This window comes from Camelina sativa, chromosome 10 (genome assembly GCF_030686135.1).
Source record: "Camelina sativa cultivar CO46 ecotype springtype chromosome 10, ASM3068613v1".
Taxonomy (NCBI): Eukaryota; Viridiplantae; Streptophyta; class Magnoliopsida; order Brassicales; family Brassicaceae; genus Camelina; species Camelina sativa.
Window position 1 is genome coordinate 7,632,006 of NC_141889.1, and position 19,056 is coordinate 7,651,061.

A 19,056-nucleotide genomic window follows, 5' to 3' on the forward strand; every position below is an offset into this window, starting at 1 on the left:
TGGAAGCTTAAAAGGGGTTAAAAGGCGACAGCTCTGTTTTGTTTGGACAAAAACAGAGTGTTTGTTTGTCATCGTAGGTGAGGGGGAAGAACGGGTCGACGAAGGTGGAACAGAACGAACAAGAACGAAACGAGAGTCCTCCTCTCAGGGCTTAACAAAAGCTCTTTTGGCAATAAATATTGCCTCTGTTTTGGTTTTTTTTATTAGACTTCAAATCAATGATTATGATACAGAGATTTGCGAATCTATTTAAGGCGAAACTAAAAGATACATCCTAATCCTAAATCCAAGAATTTAGACTCGAGTTTATCCTAAACCAAAGGAAAACAAATCCAAAAACAAACACATATAACGAGCCTTGCGGCACACGCAACACAACATCGACGTAAGTGTGTCACAAGGCGGAAGAACGATGCACGCTGCATCAATTATAATGTTTAGTATGTTTAGTATCTGGTGTTTAGGGTTTAGAATTTAGTTATTTTGTATATATATAAGGATATTATTGAAAATAGTTTACAAGAGAAGGTATTTCTTTTAAAATTATTTGTTGTTAAGTATTACTTTTAGATGATGAAAGTAAAATAAATGTATAGAACAACATTAATTTATCTATCAAAGTAATTATAATTTTAGACTACTGCTCAGTTTCTTTCAAGCTTATTAATAATTCATTATTAATTATTTGCTCATGTTAGGTCTTACAATTTTCATTTTAGACTACTGATCAGTTTTTTTCCAAAAACAAAAAAACAAAAGTGTAAATAAATATAATTTATCTTAATTACTTAACAAAAATATCAAATTAAATTAATTTTGTGGTAACTTAAAAAATAGTCCTATTATTATAGTAACATATTGTTTAAATATTTTCAACAATACTACGTACTTTAAATTTTTTCCTCTATCTCAAAATGACTCTTTTATAAAGTATCATATAACAATTATATATTAAAATATTATAGTTAGACCGTAATATTATAAAAAAATAATTTTCAATACATATAGTAACAATTACATGCACATTTCAAATACAATTGAATATAAATTTCATTTTTTTATTTCAAATTAATAATGCATACATAACCTACGCATCGCGTGGGCTACTTTCTAGTAGTATATATGTGTTTGTTGATGCGTGGGTTACTTTCTAGTAGCATATATGTGTTTGTTGTTCGATACTTAGTTGTTAGTTATGATTTCAACTCTTATACTATCTAAGAAAGTTTTAATGGCTCAAAAACATTAGTAACGAGGATGAATTAATTCTAGGATGGTGGAGTTATATTTGAGTTTAATCTCTCTATCTTTTTTCTTTTGGTCAAACTACTCTGTTAAGTTAAAATATATGATCTGTCATATTGATTGCGACGTTGAATGTAAATCGAATTTGGATAATGTATTCACTGTTTGTAATCCCATTTGACGGGTTGAACTACCTGTCAAAATAACATTTTCAAACTAATTTCTTACTCATTCATTTGTGCTACTGAGACCTTTAGTTCCATTTACTTTATTTGTATAGGGATTGGATAATTTGGATTACATGTAAAATGGTGGTCGGTGTTTTATTTCGAGAGTGTTTAGTCATAGATACCTCTTTGTGCATGTACGAGATATATGGTAATATATTCTTCTGCGTTTATAAGAGAAAGAAAAAATGCGTTCAAGAAGCTTAATTTGGTCAACTTTACGTTGCTAGAAATGTGTGAGATGGTGGCATACGGCGATGACTGATAAGAGAGTTAGAGAGAGACCATAAACATTTGAGATCTATGTACAAAACAGTCTACTTTGACTATTTTATTTGCTTTCTTCTTTAGGTGGCTCTATCTGAAATGTGAATGCCGAGATGGAAATAAAGACTGTAATTTTGGGCTTATCTTACAAGTGGCAAGTATAGAAATAAGACTTGCAATTTCTGTGTCATCTTATCTGATAAAAATTAATAATATATATATAATAAAAAATAGAAGTCTTATTTTAGTAGCCTTTTTTTTGGTTTTTAAAATAAATAAATAAGCTTTTCATCTTGTGGTTATTGTTATTTTATTATATTTTAAAATCTAATTAACCACCTCAAGGGTCCTTCAATTATTAATTATATATTTGGTATATGCTCGTCATATTATTAAACAAATATTATGCATCTGATAGGGGTAAATTTTGATTGTAGAGAGGACGAAACAGATGTTGACATATGAACGCACCACCATCAATGAGAGACTCCTGATGAACATGCATACAATGATCTCAAGTTTGTAAGGATCCTATATTTGATAAGTGAAAAATAATAATGTATGAGAATTGGAAATTGGAATCAAAGAGCTCAAGTTTTAGTAGCAATGATTTAATAAGATAAAAACGAATACTGTACATGGTGAATCCTAAGTTTAAGATTAAAGGATATATTCAATCTAATATTGCAAGTTATTTGAGTTTTCGTAAGATTTTAAATGATTTTGATGATTTTAGTGAAGTTTAAGAGAGGTGTATTTAACTTGACATTTTAAGTGATTTGTCTAAAATTTACAAATCATATGTTATTCAATCATGAATTTTAAAAAATTTATTAAAATCCACTGTTATTGAACTGATGATTTACAAATATAATTTAATTGTTATTGAACTGATGATTTAAAAATTTACTTAAAAATTCATTGTTATTCTGTTTTGTGGATTTGGATTTTAATGATTTTTAGGGATTATGGAGGATTTATTTAGTTAAAAATACATAAATCCAAATCTCATAGTTTTATGTGAAATTTGAAAGAATTTTACAATAAATCATACCAACATCTCAAAAATCATCCAAATCATTTAAAATCTTATGAAAACTCAAATCCCTTGGAATATTAGATTGAATACACTCCCTAAATGATTTATTGTAAAATTCTTATAAATCCCACCTAAAACCATGAGATTTGGTTCTATATTTTTAACTAAAGAAATCATTTGAAATCCTCCAAAATCTCTAAAAATCATTAAAATCTAAATTCAGAAACTGTTTTGAATAATAATGGATTTTAAAGTAGATTTTAAAACCATTAGTTCAATAACAATGGATTTCATAAGACTGTTTAAAATCTATATTGAATAACATAGAATTTATAATTTTTATATAAATCACTTATAATGTCAAGTTGAATACATCTTCTAAAATGATTTGTGAAATATTAGATATTGGGGTCTTAAAGAATTTAAGTAAATGATAGTGAAACCCAATTATTGTGTACATGCTGAATTAAGATGAAATAGCCGAGTAGAGTTTAATTAGGTTTGAGGTAATATGAGGTCATTTCCATGAGTAAAAACTATAAAATGTTAATTACAATAGAATGCAAAACAAATGTACTGCTCACACATAACCCCATACTGAAAACTAGTACACTAGTACTGTACATATAGATGACTAGTCGCCAAAAACGGTCCAAATTCAGAATCATTAGTCACCAAATTACTTAAAGAAATCAATTTGCTAGTTTGCCAACCCTAGCCTCAAAGATAATGTATTTCTATCTTTTATTTATACATACGTATAGAGAAAAGAAAAAAAAAAAAAAAAACAAAAAAGGAAGTAACTCCCGCGCAAATAGGGGCATTATGGGTATTTCAAGAGACTTGCAGGCTATATAAAGACCCCTAGTAATGGGTCTGATACTGCATCCATATCCATTATCCACACTTGACCTCAAGTCCTCTGTTTATAAAGAGAAAAAGTTCCAAATTTCAACAAACACCAATCACAAAGTTCGTATTAGTCCCTTCGCGCAGATCTTAAATCAACCAAGTAGAAACGGATAGAATCTTCTCCCGTCCAATAAAAATCTACGTTTTCAGATATTTTACTTATCCGTAAGTATCGCTTCTTCTCTATCTAATCCAAAACTCTTATGTATATACTCATCTTTTTAAATCCCATGAGATAAATAACACAATCGATCATTGTATCCTGTAACCTGCACTTTCTTTGTTACGTTTCTTCTATTGACTAACCATAATTTTACTCTCTCTCTTTTTTTTTTTATATTTTTAATCCTATGATTATGCTGAGAAGTCAATTCCCAAATCGCTAATAATGTGCATTTCTTCCCGGAAAATGCAAAAACATGCTACATGACTAATTGGTAAAAACAATTCGAAATTGTAGGTCATGGGAACAAATGGTACAACATGTCCAGGACCAATGAAAGCAACCTCTAATGGAGTATTCCAAGGCGAGAATCCTCTGAAGCACGCGTTGCCTCTTCTCATACTCCAGATCTGTATCGTTCTTCTTCTTACTCGTCTTCTTGCTTTTCTCCTCCGTCCACTCCGGCAGCCACGTGTCATCGCCGAGATTGTCGTACGTTTCTTTATCTCTTCAATTATTTATTTATATATAAAATATTTTTTTTGGGTCAACGTTTATTATATATATTCATATCCATTTTGGGGTCTAATTAGAAGTCAAAAAGATATTGTTACCAGTTTGATCAAATAATTAGATAAGGTGACGGAATTTTTAGAAATTTACATTAAAATTCTAATTAAGGCTGCTTAGCTCCAATCATACGGTTGTGAATAAGTCGTCGGTCTTATTTATGACATAGCTATCGTAGGAACTTTCATCAGAATATTCGTTTTCTTCCACAAAATTCGCTAACACGTTAAGCTTTTAAGAGTATCTTACAGTTACACAATTAACACACACATATTAATATCTTATAATATCTCTTAACTTTTTTTTTTTAAGCAAAAATCTTATATTATCTGTTTATGCTTCCACGTTCCTATGAATCTTGTGGCTTGTTAGCAGTGATAAATTCCAACATTTGGAATAAAATAATATGACGATTCTATTTTTCTGATAAAATAATATGACGATGTTAATTAGTCATAGATGATGGATGTTTAATTACTTCCCTTATTATATGACTAGGCAAATACTACACTATTAAAATAAAACACATATCACTATTATTTTTGGAATTATAATGGAGTACTGTATATAACTTTTACCTTCTATGTTGTGGTTTTAGGGTGGAATATATCATTGATTATTCGTTTATTACATTGTTTTATTCGGAATTATAATGTCATTAAGTTTGAGTTTATGTTTTTGTTGTGATTAGGGTGGAATATTACTTGGACCATCAGCTCTTGGGAAAAGCTCAAAGTTTCTCACCACGGTTTTCCCACCAAGGAGTCTAACGGTTTTAGACACACTTGCAAACTTAGGACTCATCTTCTTCCTCTTCCTCGTTGGTCTCGAGCTCGACCCTAAATCCCTCAAACGAACCGGAAAGAGAGCTCTCTCGATTGCCTTAGCCGGAATCACTCTTCCTTTTATCTTTGGTATTGGAACTTCGTTTGCTCTCCGAAGTACCATAGCTGATGGAGTCAGTAAAGCTCCTTTCCTCGTCTTCATGGGGGTTGCTCTCTCCATCACCGCATTTCCCGTTTTGGCACGAATTCTCGCTGAGATCAAGCTTCTCACCACTGATGTCGGAAAGATTGCTTTGTCGGCTGCTGCGGTCAATGATGTGGCAGCTTGGATTCTCCTTGCTCTCGCCGTGGCTCTCTCGGGCGATGGGAACTCTCCTCTCACATCTCTTTGGGTGTTTCTTGCGGGTTGCGGTTTCGTCTTGTTTTGTATCTTTGTCGTGCAACCGGGGATTAAGTTGATTGCTAAACGTTGTCCTGAGGGAGAGCCAGTTAATGAACTCTACGTGTGTTGCACGTTAGGTATTGTTCTTGCTGCTAGCTTTGTCACAGACTTGATTGGGATCCACGCGCTGTTCGGTGCGTTTGTGATCGGGGTTATTTTCCCTAAAGAAGGTAATTTCGCGAATGCTCTCGTTGAGAAAGTTGAGGATCTCGTGTCGGGTCTTTTCTTGCCGCTTTACTTTGTCTCGAGCGGTTTAAAAACGGATGTGGCGACGATTCAAGGAGCTCAGTCTTGGGGACTCTTGGTTTTGGTTATTTTCAATGCTTGTTTTGGTAAAATCGTCGGTACAGTTCTCGTTTCCCTTTACTGCAAAGTTCCCCTTGACGAGTCTTTAGCACTCGGTTTCTTGATGAACACGAAAGGCCTTGTTGAGCTCATCGTCCTTAACATCGGTAAAGACAGAGGGGTAAGTTCATAGATTTCAAATTTTTAAAAACATATTCTACAAAATATTTGCATGTTAACTTGGTTCCATGTGTTTTGGCAGGTTTTGAACGATCAGATTTTCGCTATAATGGTTTTAATGGCCATATTTACCACGTTCATGACGACTCCTCTAGTTCTAGCGGTGTACAAACCGGGTAAATCTTTAGCCAAAGGTGATTACCAAAACCGAACAATCGAGGAGACGAAAAAGTCCAACAAACCTCTCCGTCTCATGTTCTGTTTCCAGAGCATAATGAACATCCCAACGATCGTCAACCTCATAGAAGCATCCCGAGGCTCAAACCGCAAAGAAACTCTATCGGTCTATGCAATGCATCTTATGGAGCTTTCCGAGAGATCATCCGCTGTACTCATGGCACACAAGGTCAGGAAAAATGGACTTCCATTCTGGAACAAAGACAAAACTGGTAACAATAGTTCTTCCGACATGGTCGTGGTCGCATTTGAGGCCTTCCGAAGACTCAGCCGTGTCTCTGTGCGTCCCATGACGGCAATCTCAGCGATGGCGACTATACATGAGGATATATGTCAAAGCGCGGAACGCAAAAGCACGGCTATGGTGATTCTTCCGTTTCATAAGCACGTTAGGCTGGACAGAACATGGGAGACGACTCGGAACGATTACCGTTGGATTAACAAGAAGGTTATGGAAGAGGCTCCATGTTCTGTTGCGATATTGGTTGATCGTGGGCTTGGTGGTACGACTCGTGTCGCGTCTAGTGATTTCTCGTTGGTAATAACGGTTTTGTTCTTTGGAGGGAATGATGATCGGGAGGCGTTAGCGTTTGCGATGCGTATGGCGGAACATCCCGGGATAAGCTTAACCGTTGTTCGGTTTATTCCTAGCGAGGAATTTAAACCGGAAAATGTGAAGCTTGAGATAATCGAAGATCAGGCATCATGTTCCGGGGATACCAAGTTGATTGATATAGAAGCTATATCCGACCTGAAAGCAATGATTGAAGAACAAGAAAGTTCTCTTTCTAATTCAGATTCCGAATCTCTAATCGTTTACGAAGAGAAAATCGTGAAATGTTACAAGGAAGTTTTCGAGGTTATCAAAGAGTGTTCTAAAAGCAATCTTTTCTTGGTGGGGAAGTCACCGGAAGGTTCGGTGGCGTCGGGGTTGCACGTGGAAAGAAGCGATACGCCGGAGCTTGGACCGATCGGGAATTTGTTAACGGCAAGCGAAAATGTTTCAACAACGGCGTCAGTGTTAGTGGTGCAACAGTACACAGCAAGCCGTGTTCTTCCGGTAGTTGGAGTTACCAAGGACATCACGACTGAAAAGTCGTTGGTTGAAGATTCCGAGAGTCGTTAGTGATTTTTCTCTTTGGGATTCCAAGACTCGAAAGGTCAAAAGATTGGCTTGTATATAATAATAACATGTGATTGCATATTTTAAATACCACAAATATATTATCTTTGTATGGCAAAGTCTTAGTTCCATTTGGTTTTATAACTTTAATTCATAACTAACGAGACAAGGGGAATTCCCTCTTGTAACTATAATGTCCCTTATTCATTAAAATGTTTGTAATTAAAACATTATGATAATTAAATTCAGGTGGAAGTTCTATATTTGGTCATCTGTTCAGGTGGCAGTTTGATGATAATTGTTTTTTTGGTCAAAAAATTTCATGGAATTTGATTGACGACCTTATCGGAATGTTTTGCCGTTGACGGACTATTTTTTGGGGACTTTATTTTTTTTCTACTGACTTCAATTTTTTTGCGTAAGCAAATATGCGTTGTGATGATTTTATGTGTTTCATCACCTTTTATGTCGACATTTAAACGAGAAAACAAAACGGTCTTTGAATTCATCACCTTTGATGTCAACATTGAATTTGTTTGTTATTCATAATAAGTTGTGTGTGCTTGCCCCACACTAATTGTTTAGTTGATAAATCTATGATGTTTCCATGATGAATTTGGGAATAGCATAATGGCTTTAAGATTTCTTATCACGCAGTGGTCCTTTTTTCCTAGGAATTGTGTAACCAAATCTCTCGGATATGTTGTAAATACTAAATATAAGATGATGGGCCAAACCACTGATTAAATATCAGGTATGTCACATATGTATTCGTTTATCCTAGAATTTGAAGGTGTGTTGTAGAGAAATTGTAAATCATGCTGCACCATAGCTCTTGCCTTCTTTGATCCATCATGTATCATAGTAAAACCACGTACGTGCTTAATTGCTTATAGTTATATTGTAACGAATGGTAAATACATCAGAGTAAAAACCAAGTACATGCTTGTACTGTACTTTGTAACAAAATTGGCATTTTACTCAAGTCCCATATAGTGGTCTTTAGTAGTGGTTAAAAACTAGTCGCAGTGGTTAATAACCGATTACGTACTAAGGAAAGAGGCTTTCTTCCTAATCACTTTTATTAGATATTTTTATTGACATCATAAAAATTAAAATATAATTATCTTATTTTCAGGAAAAAAAATTCATACTTATCTTTAGCTACGTAGCACGATATTGAGTATAACCAAGACTACAACCAACTTCTTGACATGGCGCTATGGTTTGATATTGTTTAACTTCTCCATTTTAAAAGGTTCGGTACAAAGCTTTTAGTTCAGATTTCATGCAGCTTTTTTAGTTAATTTAAGGGATTCATGGTCTCAAAGCAGTTTTTTAAAAATTCTAAATTTGTACGTAGGATTCATGGTCTTACTTTAATTTCTTATGTTGTTGTCTCATGAGTTGTTAAACCTACTTGGTTTAGAAGCTATCTAGTTTCGACATGGCTAGCTACTTTGAAGTTAGTAAGGGACAAATGAGGAGTTAGGCAACTAAACCCATTTGAACTCTTCTTTTGCTTAAGATTAAATCATCTTGTTTGACTTTTTAACGTTTGTGATTTTACTCATGTGTTAGGAAGGAGTTAGTGACAGATATTATTGACTAATAGTATTTTAAAATGAATATGAGAACAAATAAGAATTTTTAAATGAATGAATTGACTATAAAGTTCTCAAATAATTTATATATATATATATATATACTAGTCTTATACGTAAAGTAAAGCGATAGAGGGAATAATTGTTCAACATGAGCAATTGCGCATGTCCTTGTATAATTATAACATTTATATACATAAAATACTCTTAACATTACTAAGTTTTTAAGTTTATATAAAACATCTTCATGAATCATGAACCTGTCATCCTGACGATCTACCGTAGTTTTGAAGATTCAAGCTTTGGTTACTTTGCAAAACTCGTATCACAACAATTTTACATATCTTAACATTTTTCTTTATTTGTTTTTTTTCTTAATTCAAAATTTTATTACCTTCCAAGTTGTTAGTTTTTTCATATTCTGTATTATCTAAATATATATATTGTGTTGATCTAATTTAATGTATGACTTCATGATATGAAAAATCTACGCGAAGATAAATTAAGATATATAATCTACTTTCGTGTAGTAAGGATATCTATTCAATTATTTTGTTGTATATTTGCTAGTGCTGTAATAAATAAAAAAAATGTGTCGATCTTAATTAATTGTATGATACAATTTGTATCATTAAATTTATTTATCAATAACCTAGAAAGTTTTCGGAATATTATCAAATGTCTTTTAACGAAGAAAAGGGTTAATTAGTAGCAATCTTAGAAGCCAAGCTGAAACGTGATTTATTTTACACGTTACCTAGTCTTAAGTTTTAACCATATGCACCGCACATGTGTGATGGGCAGGCGTTCGTTATTTTAAGGCAATATTTCCTAAAGAGTTTTCTAATTATTGATTTGTTTTTTCCATTTTCGCTTAAAACTTTCTTTTTCGTTTAAATTTGTTTTCAACTTGCTGTGATATATTAGCTAGCCTTCTACTTTATGCTTTTAGGTTGGAGACTCACCAAACGTTTTTATAGTACATATAAAATCGTTAAATCTATGCACTCTTTTTCTTTCTGTCAACAAAAAAAATTATTTCTATCAAGAAAGTGAAAGTAAGTTTTTTTTGTTTTTTGCTTCTTTTTTAAAAAAGAAAAAAAAACTAAAAAAGTGGAATTAAGTTGTAGCTTAGTTATCACCAACCCCGCTTTTGTCCCTCAACATGATCTTAAAACCTTATTTTCCACTCTTATTTCTTTTAATTAAAATTTAATTTGGCCAAACATAACCGACCCAGTTCGCTGTGTCCCTCAAAACACTTCTATATAAATGGGTGTAAGCCCTCATCATTTTTACACAACTCACTACGCACCAGTCTCTAGCTAATTATATGGCATCTCTAATAGAGAAACAACTCTTCAAATCCCTCTTCTCATTCTTCTTTTTGGTTTTACTTTTCTCCGATACTGTCTTAGGATCACGAAAAACACTCGATCAGAAAAAACCATGCAAACACTTCTCCTTCTACTTCCATGACATCCTCTACGATGGCGACAATGTAGCAAACGCAACCTCCGCCGCCATCGTGAGCCCTCCGGGACTAGGAAACTTCAAGTTCGGTAAGTTTGTGATTTTCGACGACCCCATAACAATGGACAAAAACTATCTCTCGGAACCCGTAGCTCGTGCACAAGGATTCTATTTCTATGACATGAAGATGGACTTCAATGCGTGGTTTTGTTACACGTTGGTGTTTAACTCAACGCAACACAAAGGTACATTGAACATAATGGGTGCGGATTTGATGATGGAGACGACAAGAGATCTATCGGTCGTTGGAGGAACCGGTGACTTCTTCATGGCTCGTGGGATCGCTACCTTCGTGACAGATATATTTCAAGGTGCTAAGTATTTCCGAGTTAAGATGGATATTAAACTCTACGAATGTTACTAGCTAACTAATTATATGTGTTTCTTTTTTTGAAATTTGTGTGCTAACACAAAGATAATGTGTTACTACTACTAAGTACGTGTTTTATTTGTCCTTTTTTGTGTGTTTATTTTGATTTATGGTTAATGTTGTCAATTGCAAGAAGTCAACAAAACATAATGAAAGTTTTTTTTCCCGATAGTTTTATTAAAATGAAAAAGGGCTCAACCCGCATGAAATAGTTTAGTCGTACTCCTGTCCATATTTCATATGTATTTTTGAATAACTACTTTCAAAAATGAATCTAACTGCGCCACAGATTAATAGAATTTGGATCCTAAAGTGCGCCACATATTCTCTAGCCCGTTTGTATCGGGCCGATCCAAGCCGAACCAAGTAGAATAATGTATGGGCCAATGAATGTATCAATGCTTGAAACAAAATGGTATGGTTTTCTTCAAGATAACTGAAAGCTTAACAATCAAATGAAACATTGATTAGTTTTTTCACATACTATACGATGTCAAAGTTTGTACTTAATTAATGATGAAGATCATCAAACCATTTGTGTTAATGTCTTTGAGTCTCTCTATTCCAAACCCTAACATATAACCATCAAGAGATGCTTAAAATATGATAAACCATATTGAGTCGATGCTAAGTCCTCCTTCTCCTCTGTACTACCTTGACAAAAGTTCCCCCTTTTTATTCTTTGTTTGCGATAATATGATTCGATTGTTCACAAGAGCTCATATTTAGTCCCACTGGATTCATCTTAGATGCAATTTTGTGAATGGCCAGTGACATATTTAAATAATAATTTTCTAATTTTCTCGAAACGTACTACATAGTTTCCACAGATTGAGACAACTAGAGCAGGATTCATGAGCGGATCATCTATTGTCCAATTATGTTTGATAAAAGTTTTGAAAGGACAAAAAAAAAAGACAGCAAGAGCAGCGATAAAGTATTACCAACAAATTCCTCATTTTGATTTTAATTTAGGGTCTCGCGAAAATTTGTTTTTAGGGCACCTCCAATGCAAGAAGTCTCTCACCGAAAATATGAATATTAAAAAGATTAAAAATATTCAAAAAGTTAAAGAGAGGCAGATACGTTTTTTTCTGAGGGACGATAATAGACGATTTGAAAGATTTAGTAGCCACTTGGTAAAATTAAATCAGATATTTATGTTAAAAATATGACTGGTGGAATCTATTTTTAATAATTTAAAATTTTAATAAATAATTCAGTTATTAAATATTGATTAAATTATTGTATTTCTAGACAGAGACAGGCAAAGTTTAATGTACAGTTAGGCCAACCATTTCAAACCAATCCGAATTATTTAATGCATAACCATACCATGGAATATGGATGTCACATTTTTTTTTTCATTTCTATATAAAATTATTAAATTTCAAGACTGAATGGTACTATGAAACTAATATTTTATAATATTTTTAAATTTAACCATTAATCACCCTAGACTTATTTTTCAAACTAGATTTTGACTTATTTTTTTACAAATTTTGTTTATATAATTTTAATTATAAGTGAATTTAAAACCATATTTTTAAATTTCAAACCATAACTTTGTATGTTTAAATTTATGATTGGTGTGATTTAAGTTTAACATATTATTTACACACGACTATAGTAAAACTTACTAAATTTGTAAACGAAAAAGACATGTATAAATTAACATCTAAATCACAATGATTATAATGTAGAAATAGTCTATTACAAAAAAAATTTGTACTTCTATTCTATATTATAGTTTTTAATTTATATAATTTCATTTACATAAGATTAAGAAACCTAAACATTTGAGAAGGAATGAGAATATTTAATTAAAAACTAATAAATAAATAAATAAGTGAATATAACTAATTTCTATTTTTAACATAATATCTGATTTTGAACAAAAAAAAAAACATAATATCTGATTTAATTTTATATATTTTTCTTACCAATTAGAAAATTTAAATTTAATTAATATCTGATCATATCTATCCACCAAAACCTATTTTCAGCTCCGATTCAACTTCCACCGTAAATATTTCTGACCTTATATCTACTCATGGAGAACATCGTCATTGGGATATGGATAAGATACTGGAACATATATCGAAGAATGATAGAGATCATATAACAAAAACATACCTTCCCCACTCAAATCTCCAAGACAGAATTATTTGGCATTACAACAGAAATGGTGATTACACAGTTCGCTCAGGCTAATGGTTATGAATGCACAAACCTGATCAACCTAACAATCTTTCACCTATTCCCCATGGATCTCCTGAACGAAAAATAAAGATGTGGAAACTTAATATACTTCCAAAAATTAAACATTTCCTTTGACGTGTACTTTCAAAGTCTCTACCTACCCTCACACGACTCAGCTCTCGTGGAATGAACCTCAACCCTATTTGTCCGCGATGCTTTCATGCAGATGAAACTACAAAACATATACTTTTCCTTTGTCCATATGCTGAATCGATTTGGCAAATATCTAATATCCCTGTCTCTCTGCTTTACACTACATACTTGAATGTAGAATCTTTCATTGAAGCTATCTTTGATTATCATCAGTCCCGGCGCTGACCCAGTGCAAGATGTGCATTTGCACCATGTCCAAACAAATTTTTTTTTTCTTTTATGTTTACCTTATTATTTAATAAAATCTAAATTAAACTAATAAAACTATTTACACGTTAACCTAAACTTAAACATATTATTATCTTTCTTCTTATTTTTTGACAACTCATAGTTACTTTTCTAATTTTTTCCTAACAAAATCTTATTTTTCTTTGTATTTTTTTCCTATAAAATCAGTTATATCATAATCAAATGAGTTAAATGGAAAGATTGGCTACAATTTTTTTTTGACGATGATGCAAAAGGACTGTCGCACCGGGTGTAGTTGATGTTTAAGCCGGCTCTGATTATCATGATACTAACACAACTTCAACGGACATGCATCTTCTTCCATTTAGGTTATTATGACATATATGGAAAAGTCGAAACTCCTTTGCTTTTGAAAGAAAACAGGATAAACCAAACACAATTCTTCTTCGTGCAAAATCAAATATACGAGAATGGAACTACTTTCACAACAACAATTTTTACCGAACCAGCCATAACCAACTGCAACTAAGGAAAAAATGGACAAAGCCTCCGCCACCGTTCACAAGCTGCAACTATGATGCAATTTTTGATCATAACACAAATCAAACAAAATGTGGCTGGGTACTGCGAGATCAAAATGGTGTATCCAAAGGATGGGGAGCTTCAGTGCTAGGATATGCTACGTCACCTCTAGAAGCCGAAGCAAAGGCCTTATTAGCAGCGACACAACAAAGTTGGATCAGAGGTTTAACAAATGTTATTTTTGAAGGCGACAACGAGACTTTAACCAAAATGTTGAATGGCAAACTCTTCGATGTTTCAATTGACAACATTGTTCAGGATATAATGACTTGGTCATCAAAGTTTAGGATTGCAAATTTTGTTTTTGCTCTAGTAGACTATAACAACTCTGTTCATAACTTAGCAAAATTTGGTTGTAATTTTGGTATTTTTTATTCTGGTTGTTTTTCACCTCCTCATTGACTTTCAAATCAATTGTATAAAGATTATTATCATTTATTAATATAATTTATTTTTGCTCAAAAAAATTAAATTTAAACATGCGTTTTGCGCAAAAAAAATTATAAACATGCGTATACGTGGGTTTTAATCTAATAGTATTTTATTATAAATGGTTAAACAATGTAAACAAACAGATGTATAGTAGAGGAACATGCAGGGCACATTGTTTTGACTTTCAACATGTCGAGTGCAGGCGAAAGCCAAAAAGGCATAAATCTATTACAAGATACAATATAATAAACATACCTTAACCTTCGTGAAATGTTAGGTGTCTCGGTCTCCAGCTCCATAAACGAACATATATGCCTCTTGTACATACTAAAACTCTGGTCTCACCCGCTCCACCTTTAAATTAGTGAAAAGTACTAATCAACGACATAAAGGCCAATTAATCACTATATATTTGCAGTAGTTAAAAATAGTAAAATACTTATCAACAACATTAAACCAAACACTTTATATTTGCATGATTAAATAAAGGTCAATTAAGTCATGGTTTAAATATTCATCTCAAATGGTAACAAGTGGGTTGAATATTTGTTCAATTTTTTCAACTTATTAATTGAGTGCAATCATTTTACACCCATAATTTAAGAATAATTAGATTCAAGAAAAGAAGTTGATTGAAGAAGTTAACGAAAATTTGAAAAAAATTTCAAGTGAAGAAAATTGTTTCTGTGAACATATTACATATAGTTTCACCGATTTATATATTTGTCGTGCTTTCAAGATGTGGTCGATTTTTAAAAGAATTTAAAAAATAAATGAACAATACTTGGATTCATTTTTAGAGGTGAATATATTTGTTCTTCCCTTTTGTTCTAACCAATGAAAATGCACCATATTATATTATATTTAAATAAAAATTATAAATTAAATTAATAAATATATTAAAATAGAAGTTATTAAAAAAAATTAATTTAGTTAACCAAACCGACACATTATCTCGTTTAATTTTAAACTCAAATTTTTATTTATAAACTCACACAGATATAGAATCTCATTTAATTGTAAAATCTAAATCCTAAATATTCATTTGTAAACTCAACCCGACGTATAATTTCGTTTAATTAAAAAATGTAATCATAATCCTCTTATATAAATTCAAACAGATATTTAAAGTCATGTAATAAAAAATCAAGATTCTGTTTCCTTGGTTTGTTTTGTTTTTATAATTTTAATTTTACTTTATTTTTAAATATAGTATTACATAACATCTTGTTGTATTTTGATTAATTAATTAAAAGAAAGTGAATAGGAGTGAATCTTCCCTAAAGGTCCAAATATTTTTCGAAATAAATCTATTAGGAGTTTCTAAACACTTTATTTTTAAGTATAAGCTTACTATGCATATAAATGACCATATGTACTAAATTACTAATGTATATATAAATACTTATTAAATAACATTTTATTTTGTAGTTTTATGTATGCAGTATATACACAGAGGTATAATTGTCCTCGCGATTAAGATGTGTATGGGCATTATTTCTAGAGGATGATGTGCCACCTACCCACATAAATAACGTGGTCGAAACTCTATCAACTAAAAATATGACCCATGTGCTCATTAAATAGTGTTGGTTAAAATATGAAGAATAGAAGATTCTGGCATGCCTGTCAAATGATGAGAAGAAAAGGTAGAAACCATGTTTTTAACCGTCACGTTCACTATATAAACCAAGGCGACGACAAGTGTTATCGTATCAACCAAAACAAAGCATAAGAAAACAATAAGTGGAAGCTTTAAAACGAGAGAGAGAGAGAGACAGAGATATAAATGGCAACTTCGGGAACATACGTAACGGAGGTTCCATTGAAAGGATCGGCTGAGAAACACTACAAGAGGTGGAAGAACGAGAACCATGTCTTTCCTGACGCCATCGGCCACCACATCCAAAACGTCACCGTTCACGAAGGTGAACATGACTCCCACGGCTCTATCAGGAGTTGGAACTACACTTGGGGTACACATTTACTTATACACTTTCTCTCTCTATTTAACACTTTTTTTTACACAGCGTGTGAAACTAGGTTTTGGTAGTCTATATTTGCCAAGTATGAATTATGTATGTTATATTATATATATATATATATATATATATATATATATATTGAATACACGCATAGTTGTGCCAATTTGGGAGAAGTCGCTGGAGAATACACCTAAAAATACCATAGGGTGTCGGCTCTCGACTATTTAGAATTACATATTTTGCGGTTTTTGTTTACATTGGAAACGATATTCAGCTCTCTCTAGGGTTTTGTTCACTATGTAGTTGGTTGTGGGAAGTTTTAACTAATGAACACGTACATGTAACATGTGTGTGTATGTAAAGATGGAAAGGAGGAGATATTTAAGGAGAAGAGAGAGATAGATGACGAGACTAAAACGTTAACGTTAAGAGGACTGGACGGTCACGTTATGGAGCAGCTCAAAGTGTATGACGTCATCTACCAATTTATTCAAAAATCTGACGATACCTGCGTCGGCAAGATCACTTTAATATGGGAGAAGCGCAACGATGACTCTCCAGAACCAAGCGGCTACATGAAATTTGTCAAGAGCTTGGTTGCTGACATGGATAACCACGTAATCAATACTTAATCATCGCCACCAAAGTCACAGTCACCATCACCATCACCATCACCATCATCATCATCTCGATTTATGAATTAAGGTGCTTTTTCAGTATAATAAATGGGTATTGTGGAGTTTCATTTCTATGTGTACGTTTGGTTCTGTCTGATGCTTTAATATAATATGTTGTTATGCTCATCATATATCGGATTCGATCGATATAATGACTGTTGAGAATAAAATTATCACATGTTTCAATGTTTATTTAATTCACAATTTTTCATATTTATACATATTATTAAACATCTTGTGACCAGTATTAGACTATTAGTTAACGATCTAGTATTTTTGAATTAGGCTAATTATAAATAGCTTAAAAAAAATACATAGATATTTCAGCAAATTTTATTCGTGACACACTCATCAGATGCATATTATACATCCCCAATCTACATAGACAAACCTCAGAAATATCATTGCTATAGAATTCTGTTTTTACAAATTTGCCGAAAGATCTTTATTACAAAAAAAGCATTGCCGAAAGACCCTTAATCTAGAAATTAAGGTCTGTCGACCAGTGGCGGAGCCAGCAACTTTGCTTACAGGTGTCATATATATATATATATATATATGAATATTAATTAAATCAAGAAGTGTGTAAAAAAAGAAGAAACAAATGATATATAAATGCATATTTCAGATTTTTTTTTACAATAAGGAGATATTATAGAAATTTTTAGTCAACAAAAATGGAAAGATCATTATGGTTAAGTGGCAAAATAAATATGCATTGTGTCAAAGAGAAGAATAGATCATATAACATTGGTGTTTCATTACCAAGAAAATATAACATGGGTGTCATTATGAATATTTTAAACCAAAACATGTAATTATTTAGGAAATTTACCCTATAATTAACAAAATATATAAATGTCATGGGTGTCAAGTGACACCCCTCTTTGTATGTTGCCTCCGCCACTGCTGTCGACTTGATAATTTATCCATATTTCTGTAATGTTGTGGGTCGATTTTTTCCCGTCAAAACAAGGACCCTCATAGAAAAATAAATGACAAAAAGCATCACTTAACTTAACTTTTTATATTTGTTGCAAAAAAAAAAACTTAAATTTTTATATTTTCAAGATATATGCTTAAACATGACGATGTGGGGAAAAAAACATAAAGACGAGTAGATAACATGTATAAATATTTACTTCATCAAGCGGGTACGTAAGTTGGTATGACCTGAAATCTTTTAAATTTTTGATCAGATACATATTAGTTTGAGAAGTTATTTTATGTTTCATTAACAAGTTTAAAATATGTTTAAGGAATGTTTTATAGTCAATTAGTCACCAACTTACGTACGTACCCGCTTGATCAAGTAAATATTTTTGTTATAATGCGCTGTAACATTTTGTGTTGAAGACGATAAGGTTATCCCCAATGGAAGGTTTTAAGCTGAGGTTTTAAAGAAAAATGGGGAAAAAATATATCAGAAAATGTGTAATTAGGCCATGAATGGATGCAGTTTTTGATTCAGTTTTTCGATTTGGTTTTTGGTTTTTGAAATTTAGTTTTTAGTTTTAGATTTTGTTATTAGGTTTTTGTTTGAAAAATCCCAAAAGAATGGTTTTTGGTTTTTGAGAAAAAAAAAACGTAGAAAGAGTAAAAACTAGATTCCCTAAATTATAGGAGTACTAAAAATCTAAAATTGTGAATGGAAGAGTACAGCTAAAAAGTTTTTGTAAATTTTAGAGAATCCAAAATTTTAAAATCTTAATTGGTTAAAAATGAGTTTTTGAAAAACAAAAACCAAAATATCTTCTAAAATCTACAAAAGATTCTAAGGCCTTAATAAAAGCT

General features: G+C 32.1%; 3 protein-coding genes across 3 annotated transcripts; all 3 read left to right on the forward strand.

Annotated features, from left to right (window-relative positions):
* Positions 1-3,492: 3,492 nt before the first annotated feature.
* LOC104717928 (cation/H(+) antiporter 17) lies at positions 3,493-7,594 on the forward strand. The gene is made up of 4 exons (XM_087470747.1): positions 3,493-3,855; positions 4,151-4,345; positions 5,115-6,116; positions 6,198-7,594. The coding sequence occupies exons 2-4, from the start codon at positions 4,154-4,156 to the stop codon at positions 7,476-7,478; spliced, it is 2,475 nt and encodes an 824-aa protein (XP_087326873.1). The 5' UTR covers positions 3,493-3,855; positions 4,151-4,153; the 3' UTR covers positions 7,479-7,594.
* A 2,771-nt stretch (positions 7,595-10,365) lies between these two features.
* LOC104717930 (dirigent protein 6) lies at positions 10,366-11,172 on the forward strand. The gene has a single exon (XM_010435573.3). The coding sequence runs from the start codon at positions 10,413-10,415 to the stop codon at positions 10,974-10,976; it is 564 nt and encodes a 187-aa protein (XP_010433875.2). The 5' UTR covers positions 10,366-10,412; the 3' UTR covers positions 10,977-11,172.
* Positions 11,173-16,204: 5,032 nt separating this feature from the next.
* On the forward strand, positions 16,205-17,454 carry LOC104717932 (MLP-like protein 328). Its single transcript, XM_087470692.1, has 2 exons — positions 16,205-16,576; positions 16,949-17,454. Exons 1-2 carry the CDS (start codon positions 16,390-16,392, stop codon positions 17,215-17,217), a joined length of 456 nt encoding a protein of 151 aa, XP_087326818.1. The 5' UTR covers positions 16,205-16,389; the 3' UTR covers positions 17,218-17,454.
* Positions 17,455-19,056: the final 1,602 nt, after the last annotated feature.